The sequence below is a fragment of the Oncorhynchus tshawytscha genome, linkage group LG30 (genome assembly GCF_018296145.1).
Source record: "Oncorhynchus tshawytscha isolate Ot180627B linkage group LG30, Otsh_v2.0, whole genome shotgun sequence".
NCBI lineage: Eukaryota > Metazoa > Chordata > Actinopteri > Salmoniformes > Salmonidae > Oncorhynchus > Oncorhynchus tshawytscha.
In genome coordinates, this window is record NC_056458.1 from 20,443,184 (window position 1) to 20,454,699 (window position 11,516).

General features: G+C 40.7%; 2 protein-coding genes across 2 annotated transcripts; one reads left to right on the forward strand and one right to left on the reverse strand.

The window, feature by feature from the left end:
- Window positions 1–696: 696 nt before the first annotated feature.
- LOC112245107 (zinc finger and BTB domain-containing protein 21) lies at window positions 697–9,077 on the forward strand. The gene is made up of 2 exons (XM_024413076.1): window positions 697–820; window positions 4,159–9,077. The coding sequence occupies exons 1-2, from the start codon at window positions 715–717 to the stop codon at window positions 7,251–7,253; spliced, it is 3,201 nt and encodes a 1,066-aa protein (XP_024268844.1). The 5' UTR covers window positions 697–714; the 3' UTR covers window positions 7,254–9,077.
- A 310-nt stretch (window positions 9,078–9,387) lies between these two features.
- LOC112233384 (autophagy-related protein 101) lies at window positions 9,388–11,386 on the reverse strand. Its single transcript, XM_024400971.2, has 2 exons — window positions 10,765–11,386; window positions 9,388–10,611 (listed from the first exon to the last, which is right to left on the reverse strand). The coding sequence occupies exons 1-2, from the start codon at window positions 11,014–11,016 to the stop codon at window positions 10,210–10,212; spliced, it is 654 nt and encodes a 217-aa protein (XP_024256739.1). The 5' UTR covers window positions 11,017–11,386; the 3' UTR covers window positions 9,388–10,209.
- Between the last annotated feature and the right edge of the window lie 130 nt (window positions 11,387–11,516).

Here is an 11,516-nt window from a genome sequence, read left to right on the forward strand (position 1 = left end):
AGTGTCCCCCCACTCAGGTGCAGCTTGTTCTATCCAGTTTATTTGCATACCTTAAAGTCTTCGCATATACACACAGATTGTACATACATGTTAAAATGAGGCAATAGCAGTGCCACACCTTCCTTGGATTATCCGCTTGTGAGGTACAGTACTACATGAAGACTTTCCAGGATGTGGTCGGACAAACAGAGCAACAGGCGTCCTCTGGGTATCTGTAATGAGAGAGAGCAGAGGTGCCATAATTACATTTTTAATCACATGTCTTTAATTAGTTTCAGTGGGACAGTGGATCTGGTTACAGAGAAATGCATTCATCCACCAATGTCAAATGCAGATATTACCCTGTGCTTTGATTGTCGTCATTTAGATACAACATAAAAATAACATTAACAATAAGAGAAAAATACATTCTGCATTTAATTATGTAATTTAACAGTATCCACCTATTTTTAAAGAACAGAATATTGATATTTTGCAACTGGACAACGATGTTGACCTGATAGCAATATGAATGTTTTTTTTATTGAATGTGAATTGGTGTTGCTTCCCAAGGGCATGTTCATATGGCAAAGAACGAAAATATGGCCTGTCACTTTAAGATGGTTAAGTCTGCCTGTCATATCCTACACTCCCGCCTACATGGTATAAAGCAGCCTATCAGCTCACAGCGCACGTGACGAGCGTTCTATGCGATGACCTCATCCCTGGAGTGGGATGACGTCAAATTCAAGATGGATGGAATCACGACTACCACACACTCAACATAATTCTGATATAAAGTCTTTAGTGTGCTGCGTGGAAACAGAACGAATACATAGGGGTAAGTTTAGAAAGCCATGAAACTACTTTGGTTGAGATTGTCTTGCGCTAGTGCTCCACATTGGACTCTTGTTTGGAGAAAAGCTTTTTTTCCTGACGTAACTCTGAGGTGGTTTCTTCGTCTTTTCTAAACCCCACGAGTAACTGCTCTGTGTCTGCTCCTGTAGATGCTGCGTCTGCGCTTTAACTAACCAGGGAGAAAATACAGTAGTGGGTGTGTGCGCACACAGTGACCACACACTCGTTTCTCGAGCACTGTGGTTTTATTCTGTTTCTTTACGTTTCTCTTTCGGAAACATTAACACAAAGTGATTACGTGATTTCACCACCAGCAACGGTAACAAACAGACCATATACCGCGTCATTGTTTTAGATGTAATTAACCTATTTAGTCCATCACGGAGAAGATACTTGGCAGAGTTCTTAAACCAGTTTCGGCTGAATATTTGTGTCATCAGGAATTTTAGCCACGTCTCGCTTATTATCTAATGCTTGCTCCCCCTGGCTTTTCCTCAGACACATTCTATGGGCGCAGCGTTCTAAACTTTTCTGGCATGGAATGTACCAAACATGTTTGTGTAATCATATGGAATTATTAGCTGTGTGCAATGGAATGAACGCTGGCTGCGTTCCTTCTAAATATGCCCCCCGCCATGTCTTCTGATTAAAGACATGATGTAATCTAAATAGAACCTATAAATGCGCATGCGTCATGTTATTTGCGCTCATAGCACAGAAAGATACACTAACCTACCAGTTGCTGATCTAAAAAAGATTGGATAGTCTAATTCAGTACTCTTCATGATTTACAGAATACGTGTTTTGGTATTCTAAAATTGAAAATGAAGGATTTACAAACTAGGCAAGTGTTCACTAATAAATTGTTGGCACAGACTGCATAGCAAAATACCTCTTACCGAGAAAAAAAATCAGGCTTCTGGCAAACAGTTGTGTCAAGTCTTTGGCCAATTTGTCGCAAATTTGCAGCAATCTCATATTTTCACATGCATATGGCAGACTGTTGCGGTAAATTTGCGGCAATTTGTGAACTTCTGGCGATCAATTCTGTGTAACTTGTGATGAACTTTCTGATTGCTGCAAACTCAGTATGAATATGCAAATTAGATCATTTCCAAAATAAATTGTTTATTTAATATTTTATGTAGCTACAACACATACATGAGAGAAATGTGAACACTATGGGTGAGGATGTTGACCTTAGGATGTTTAAAGGGACAACTACAGAATTATTTACATGAGCCAAGTGATAACTGAGCAATAGATTTCAACCAATGGAAGTTTCAAAAATCATTAACAAAATCTAAATAATTAAAACAAAACTAAATCATACCCTGTTCAGGACTATTGCCTTTTTGAGTGAACTTTGGAGATGGCGGCTTTGTGGAAGTCCTTCGTCCAAAGCTTGTTGAATGCATGTACTGAAACAATCAGAAAACACCAAACAAACAATCATTCATTCATCATTAAGGTTGTTGGAATTTTCAGAGGGTTTTGTGATGAATCTGATTCAATGAACGCACATTTAGCTATATTCTGCGACAACACTCAAATTTAACCATCAAATTCATCATTTGTAACGCTTGTTACTTATCGTTTTCACAGTTTTCACTCTGCCAAAACACCCGTAGTTTGTCTAAATAACATTAGCCGTTTTCCACTCACTAAGTCGCACTAGAGGACGTTAGTTGCCACGTCTTGACACTTGCTCACATTATGCTGGACTTATCCCACTGGCTGGGTCAAATATCTATAATGTATTTTTTAGTGTTGCATTGCGCAGAGGCTTTGCTGACATGCATCTAAAAAAATTGGTTGAGTTTGCCCCACCAAGATTTACATGCTAAAATCAGCACTGCCATAACCCAACCTTAATAACCCAGTACCAACGACCCAACCCTGCTGTTTTTACAGAAAACAACCCAACTATTGACCCAATGCCTGCAGCCCAGCAATTGGGTCATCCAAACAACCAAGCATTTTGTAAAGTGTAACTAACATCTCAAAGTCAAGCATGCAAGAAGTCTTGGCCTGTCTGGTGCACAAATATTTCTCTGTCCTCAGTTTGATTGAAGGCCTCAATCTGTATTTTTGCCTTGTAACTGATTCTAGAACAAGAGGAGGAACAGCATGATCAAGATGAGTTAGCTTCAGCTAGTTTGAAGCAATGAAAGATCTGATTGTTACAAAGAATGAATGTATGGGCTACATTTGAGAATACATGCATTTGCTTACCTTATCAATCTTAAAGACAATACTAATTTATCACTTAAAAAAAGTGTTATGAGTGATTGCACCGCAAACATATTTCCAGGGTGTTGATGCATCCTCCTCTCTGCCTCTTCAACACCACTGGTCAGGGAAGGGTATCCATCTGCAAAAGTAAATGTTGCATTATTGTCAAATCAACTCATATTGTTGCTACCTTAGCAATTGTGCTAACTAACATGCTACTGAACTGTGACACTAGCATATTGGCATGCATATTGGTATTAAGACACCCCAAAATATAAATGTTTAGGCAAATCATTAGTTAGATAGTTTAGCTACCTATCACATGAATTGTGCAAAAATAGGATCGCCAACGTTAGCTAGCTCAGCACTCAGTCAGTGGCACTGAGATTGAAACTCGTATCAACAAAATGTGTTTCACTCTATCCCATAAAACATGACATTGCTAAGTAGGTGTCATTTTACCAAATAAAATGTAGAAGTTTATTCACTAGGAAGTTTAATTAATAAGTTAGACACTCACAGGACAACTTTGGTAGCTAGCTAAGATAGCTTGGTTTCCATTTTTCACCAGATGTTTCTAATCCCGTTGGTTATGTAACGGTTACTGGTCTTGGAACTTTTTGCAACAAGTTATGCCACAGATTCAAATTGAATCTTGAGAGAATTATCTACCAGAAAAAAAATTCTGGCGAGCTCTTTACCACTTGTGGCAATAAATATTAATGCTGCCAAAGATTTGCCACAGATTCACCATTAGGTGCAAACATTTGCAGACCACTGGCAACATTTTGTGGCACACCATCTAGTTTTCAGAAAATTTGCCACACACGTGGGCAAGTTTCTGAAACATTGTCACACCTGTATGTCATATAAGAATTTAGCATAATGTTATTAGATTCTTTTCTACTTTTCTACTTTTCTACTGTTATTTATTTCTTTAGGTAGATTTATTTGACACATAGTGTGTTTGATTTGATGTATTTCCTAAATGTTTAGGTAACTCCTTCCTTAATTTTTTTTCCTGAAAAATGTTAGTCAAACTACAGGTCTTAAAATTAAAATCCTCATTTTTTTCTTGCCTTTCAGTCAGAATGGAGAGTCTGGTGCACTATAGTAATCCCTCCCATGGCCTCTCGGTCCTGGGGATGCTTAATGAGCAGCGCCTGAAGGGGCAGCTCTGTGACACAGTCTTGGTTGTCGGGGATCAGAGGTACCAAGCCCACAGGAGTGTGCTTGCTGCCAGCAGTGAGTATTTCCAATCCCTGTTCACACGGAGGCTGTCTGACACCCACAAAGTGATACAGTTGGACTTCTGTGAGCCTGAGGCCTTTGAGGTAGTGCTGAATTACATATACTCATCCTCCCTCTTCGTGGACAGAGGCAGCCTGGCAGCCATCCAGGAGATGGGATACAGTCTAGGAATCCCCTTTCTAACCAACATCATGTCAACAAGGCCGCATGTGTCCTACTGCGTCTCCAGAAAAAGGTTGTCCTTCTCAGAGGAAGATGACAACGACAGCCAGCCGAGGAGTGTCATTATGCGCCAGAACCGAGGTGGTGATTCTCTCGGCTCCAGTCGCTACGGTTCAAATTATCAAGGAGAGCCCTCAGGACAGAGGAATCCAAATGAATCATCCAGGAACACTGCATCCAATACCAGAAAATCAGCTGAAGCAACTAGTGAGGGTTCTGATAGCAAGTCCATCAGTTCATATGCCTCCATCTTAAAGGGGAAGACATCATCACGCACAGGGTCATCAGTAAGGCCCCAGCTCACCACCTCAGTCTCCTTCAGTGAATCTCCAACAGTCATGTTACAGACTGAGTCTGATCTAAGCACTAAAGAAGAGGAGGAGGAGCAGAGGCTCTACAGACCCAAATCAAATGTTCAGGGCTCGGCAGGGGAGCCTAGCCAGACCATTGACAGGAGTGGCCCACTCATAAAAAGCCTGCTGCGCAGGTCATTATCCATGGACAGTCCCGTCCCAGTCTTCTCCCCAACACTGGAGCTCAATAAGCTGCAAGGCCGAGAACAGTCTGTTAAGATGGTGGCAAAGACAGAGGAAGGGACTCAGATTGAGCACAAACACAGTGTGAAAGTGGTTCCCCCACTTCTTCTCAGGTCAAGGCACCACAGTAGGTATGATGATGAAGAAGAAACTCAGGGAGAGGTGTTCCATGTGAAGACAGAACCTAGCAGCCCACTGTCTGACCCCTCAGAGATCATTAGAATCACAGTAGGGGATTCTCTACCAGTAAACCTAAAAGACATTGAAATTAATTTTGACCAAGGCCCTACTAAGCCATGTTATAATCTCCCTGGAAAGAGAAAGGTGAGAAGAGACAACAGAAGGTACCCATTCAAAAAGTCCAAAGGTGTGAACAAAGATGATTTACCATGTGAAGATGAAAATAACATGTCAGAATCTGTACCTCACAACTCCAACATGGACGACAATGATGGAGACTGGACTGATGAGCCCAGGCAGAGCAAGATGTTTAAATGCTGGAACTGTTTAAAAGTGTTCAGATCCAAAGCTGGACTGCACCGCCATGTTAACATGTATCACAACCCAGATAAGCCATATGCTTGTGACATCTGCCACAAACGCTTCCACACCAACTTCAAAGTCTGGACCCACTGCCAAACCCAGCATGGAGTGGTACAAAACCCTGCTTCATCCTCCAGCTCGTTCCAGCTGGATGAAAAGTTTCAGAGGAAGCTGATTGATATTGTGCGAGAGAGAGAAATAAAGAAAGCCTTGCTCATGAAGCTGAGGAGGAATAAGCAGGGTTCACAGTCTCAGGTGTTTGCCAAAAAAGGTGGCCTGAGGTCCAGGTCAAATTTGATATGCCCTTACTGTGGGAAAACATTTTTGTTTCTGTCTCAGTTCAAGCAGCATTTGAAGACACACCCTGCAGAGAGAGACAACCAAGAGACTGAGAGAGAGAGCAGTCTCTGCCAAAAGGACCAGGACCAGCCCGGTCAGAGAGAGAACACAGACACAGAGGTTTACTCCTGCAGGCTCTGCAATGAGAAGCTGTCCTCTCACTTTGAGCAGGGAGACCATGAGAGGGGCTGTCGACATGCAACCGTGTGCCCGTACTGTGGCCTCCGATTCTCCAGCCCAGCGGTTAAAAAAGAGCACGAAGCACACTGCAAGTACAAGAAACTGACCTGCCTGGAGTGCATGCGGACCTTCAAGTCCTCCTTTAGCATATGGAGACACCAGGTGGAGGTTCACAACCACAACATTATGACTGTTAAGGAACAGCTGAGCCACCAGGAGGAGATCAATGGGGAAGTATCTGACCACCTCGGAAGGCCGCTCCATACACAGGAGTCTGTGGGAGCGGGGAGCTTCAGAGAGGACATCATCTACAGTGACTCTTCAGGTCCGCCTATGTTCGACTCAGAGGATTCTTCATCATTCGTGCCAGAGGACTTGAGTGTTAGCCAGCATAAGAACGACCATCATGGCGAGCTGACAGTGAAGGAGGAGCCCATTGAGGAGGCTGTGAGCGAGAGGGAGGACATGACATCTGGGGCCTCCATTGAGCCCGAGGAGCCAGGTGTTTGGCCATGTGAAAAATGTGGCAAGCTCTTCGGTGGCCACAAAGACCTGGAGCGCCACCAGGAGCTGCTGTGCCACATCAAACCCTTCATCTGTCACATCTGCAATAAGGCCTTCAGGACCAACTTTCGTCTTTGGAGCCACTTCCAGTCCCACATGTCCACCTCCGATGAACCTGGAGTGAGAGAGGTCGATGATAGGCGCCCTTCGTCTCCCTCCCCCTCACCACCACTTGCGGTCACACAAGCAACTGGACGTCCTGCCCCACAAGTTTCTCCACCTAAACCAATGGAGGCAGAGCCAGTGGTAGCTAAATCTGTGGTAACTAAATCTGTGGTAACTAAGGAGGAGGAGAAGCCTGTAAGCTCGTCGTCAATGCCCAGGACCAAGAGGCCGGAGATGGACAGATCATACAGTAACCCCCTACCCAAGACGGATAGTGTGGATAATCCTCTCACCCCTCAGGAATCAGAAACCTTTTTTTACCATGCTCCCACTCTCTCTGCCCTCACCTTTAAGAGGCAGTACATGTGTAAGCTCTGCCACAGGACATTCAAAACTGCCTTTAGTCTTTGGAGCCATGAGCAGAGCCATAGCCACATTTGAATGTGTCTCACTTGGACACCTGTGCTCTGTTTTAAGCCTCTGAGATGATACTTTATGCTCACAGCATTGTAAAATATCAAATACAACTCTGTCTACACAAGAAAGATTTTGAATGTATCTATTGCTGTTGGTAGTTTGCTTTCCTTCATGTTATATTTTCCAGTGGCCATGTGTGTTGGTGTAAAGGTGTGAAAGTGAATGTGTGCAATGAATTGCTATTTGCCTCGTCATCAGCTCCTTACAAATGTTACTTGGCTTTTGACATCGTTAGTACTGCGTAAATATATTTCAGATAACCACCTTTGACTCATCCTTACCTATTAAAACTCTTGATTTAGGAATTGCTGTACTATACAATTAAAGATCAGTTAAGTGCTTTTGCTTAAATTTGAATTTGTGTTGATTGATGCGTGACGATTATGAATATGATATATGAATATGATATTAGTGGCCTCAGGCATCATGTTTATTGATATGCACTTTGCAATTCTGTTCACTATTAACGTTGCGCATATTGGTCAAATTACATCGATTAATTATTGTTATATGAATCTTTATTTTAGATCCTCTGCATCCCATTAACATTTCAGCTATAATCTGTTTTGTCCCATAAAATTATGGTTTTCATATTGACTATTCATATGAATTCTTCTTTATTCAGATTTTGTCATTGCCTTAGTGATATTTTGTGTAGATTATACAAGTAAACAAAACCAAAGAGGAGATAGATTAGCAAGGGGATAAGAACTGGAAAAACGTGCAGTATTTTAACTGACACTTTTTGTAGATTCTGAGAAAATAAATAATCTTTATTTTAATTTTAGATATCACACAATAAATTACAGATCATCATGAATGGATTATTGTGTAAAAAACAAGGAAAATATGTACTTCATTGGGAGAGGGGTGTTGTTTACCTTCTGGGCGTGGTGTATGATAGATTTTGTTGTAGTTTTTTAAATGATTAATTTGGTACAAAAATACAAAAGAAACTTGTATAGTAATACATACAGAAGAATGAATTTGAATGACCAAAGACATGGGTATTGTATCACTGCTCTGTGAAAGCTCAATACCAGTATGATGAAGTCTGAAATAGTTTGTATGATAATTACATAATTAATCGTGTGAATTGATAGAATGGTCTTAGCATATGCATCCTGAGAAAATTGACAAATGTTCTGTTAAAACTAAGCACAATAAATCGTTGCAGATTAACTACTTTTTTTTACTTTGATATTTTGAATGATTTACAACCAAGAGCCAATAAAGGTTTAAAAAATGTAAGAACGTGAAAGCAAGACTTGCCCTAGGGGAAAAAGTGGGATTTGGAAAATAGTTCCTTTATGACAGTCCAATGTTTTTGGGTTGCTGTGATTGTGATGGCTTGTTTAATTACAGTACATCTGGAAAAGAGGATTTAATTATTGATTATAAATGTTTTTATCAGTTGTACACTGATACTGTAATAACCACAGATATTGATATTCAGATTTGAAAGATGTAACTTTTTGATGTTTAACATCTGTGGTTAGGTTAAAACAATCTATTTATATTTGTGCTCTGAATTTTTCTGGAAGATCTTAAAAAAATAAATTGAGTTCAAAGAAATTGAATATAATTTTGTGTATATGGCAGTGTTTGTATAACCTTTGATTTTGTTTATGAAAATACATATCTTTAGTATTATTCTGCTATTTCTGCAATAATGCATATTTGTATGGGTTGCATTATTGTTGCTTTACATAAAAGGCAGCCATTTTGTGTTTTTTCTACAGTTTTTGTGCTTGAATTCTTTCTGTAATAAAGAGTGATATTGCGGTAGTTGCCTTGGTATTGAGTGTGTATACTGTTTGGATTGCGTTAATAAGAAACTAACACCCTTGAATCATGTGAAGGTTTTCAGGAGAAGTTGGTATGTGTTTAAAATCACCTGCTGGGTGTCAATAAAGTGTGGCGATTCAACGTGTAGTCAGGAAATTAACATAAAAGGATTAACGAGGTTCTGTGGTCAGAGGCAATAGTACGGCAACCCACCACGAACGACCGATGTTCGTGTTGGTCTGTCTTGTCCTTAACATCAGTAAGCACAGTAGGTGTTTTTCTAAAATAACAATTAGGAATGTGCAATTAATTCAGGTGATACATTTTATTTTCAAAAGTGAAACATCTTTCTTCACATCATTTTCTTAGAAGCAAATGTCAAACATAAATCAGAAAATTACTTTACAATTACTTGAAAAGATAATTAAAACTTCCTTTGAAGCAGTTATTAAATGTGAACCTGTTTCAGGCAGACATGTTACTTGTAGCACTTTGTTCATACAAAAAACCTAAAAGCAAAAATGGTACTTGACAATGTTATACTCTGTACTATCAGATGTGAAAGGTCATGTTTCAGTGTTGACAAAGGCATTTAGAGAAAGAGTAGGCATTGATAACCAGGATTGTAAAATGACTGCTTACAAATGTGCACACACTGCTTACCTCATTTGCACACACTGTATATAGACTTTTTCTATTGTGTTATTGACTGTGTTTGTTTATTCCATGTGTAACTCTTTTGTTGTTTGTGTCGCACTGCTTTGGTTTATCTTGGCCAGGTCACAGTTGTAAATGAGAATTTGTTCTCAACTAGCCTACCTGGTTAAATTACGGTAAAATAAAAAATAAACTGATTTTACTTTCTGATTAGACATTGGGTGGTTGTACTTCTAGCGTACTAACTAATAGTTAAGACCCACGGGCCTGCAAATGCCCATGTCAATGAAGCAATTACATCCCATAGTCAATAAAGCCTACAATTTAGCCTGGTCCCAGATCTGTTTGTGTTTTCTTGCCAACTTCTATGGTCATCCTATGGTCACAACCATAAGAGTTGACAAGGCAGCCCAAACGATTTGGAACCAGGCTACCCACAGCCATGTTTTAAGATGCACATCATTTTGAGGTGACTTCACAGTGCTAAGGTGTCTTTTATTAGCCTTCTCATGGTGGTGCTCACTGAGCTGCCCAGCGTATCAGTGATCTGAAAAGTGATTTTGTACAGGTAAGGCTGGACATCTTTGAGGCTGGTGTCGAACACATTGTCCACTTCCGACTGGGTGGGCATCTTGGGTAGGTACTCGTGCCGGTTGATCACCTCCACGATGTTGATCACCTTCTCACCTAGCTTCTCACCCACTTTCTCCCGGCAGATCTGTCTCTCCTGCTCGTTGGCCAGGTTGACGACATTGACCTTGATGCTCCAGACCTCCCAGGGAATACACTCATCAGAGAAAGGCCAGCGGGACTTTTTTTTCTGGTAGAACTCCAGTGAGATTTGTCCCATTCCATCCATCCCATTGCCCATGGCATCCTGTAAAGCACAATATAGATTCCAGAGTTCAATGGATACCAATAAATTACAAGTATAGTTATACATAACATAACTCATATAATATCTAGCTATACGTTTTAGTGGATAATATCTATACATTTCAACAAACAATCCGTCATCATATAGGCCTACCTTGAATTCTCCTACTGCTTTCCTGATGGCCCTATCAAGCTCATCGGAAGAAACACGAACAAAACTGAAATCAATAAAGTCGCAGTCAATGTCCTGTGTGCCAACAGTACCAATGGAGTAGGTGCCCTCTTTCTTGTAGTGAAATTTCCCAGTGCTGCGATGCAGTAAGATAGTGTGCAACAGAGCCAACATGGCCTCGTCCACCTGTCTTCCCTCCACCGACACTTCTAGAGCCTCCGAACGGCAGTTCATGGTGATCTGCTTCCCCACAGAGGCAGATGGAATATATGGGGGAATTCGCTATTCCAGCACACCCTTCAACTGTTGTTCACGTTCCATAAAACTGGGCTAAACATCAACACAAGCTAGCTAGCTAACGTTATTGCTAGTTATTGTAAGTAGCTAACTAGCTACTAACGCAGCAAACGTTAGTTTCCTGTGGCAAGCTCGATGGTTATCAAGAGAACACGTTACTTTTAGACTGACTTGTTGAATATTGCAACATGTGTAGAAAATGTGTTGTTGCTAGCTATGTTCTTTATAAGTATTTATTAATAACAACATGCTGACACAAACTGCAATTTCGTTGTCCTACTAAAAAGGGGCGGAACTACTTCTGTAAACAGGTTGGGAAAACTGTGGACCAATCCGAACCGTGTATCCTTTCTTATACCCCAGCAATGTAACAACACGTGTATAAGATACAAGTAGCTATAAGTCAGAAACTATCAATAAAAGCTATGTAATTGCAG

Bases quoted from the DNA above. Each gene is read 5' to 3' on its own strand.
- LOC112245107 (XM_024413076.1), top strand. From the start codon at position 715: ATGACGTCAAATTCAAGATGGATGGAATCACGACTACCACACACTCAA. The intron at 821-4,158 runs GTAAGTTTAGAA...CTTGCCTTTCAG, and splicing joins AACAGAACGAATACATAGGG to TCAGAATGGAGAGTCTGGTG.
- LOC112233384 (XM_024400971.2), bottom strand. From the start codon at position 11,016: ATGAACTGCCGTTCGGAGGCTCTAGAAGTGTCGGTGGAGGGAAGACAG. The intron at 10,612-10,764 runs GTAGGCCTATAT...TGTGCTTTACAG, and splicing joins AAGCAGTAGGAGAATTCAAG to GATGCCATGGGCAATGGGAT.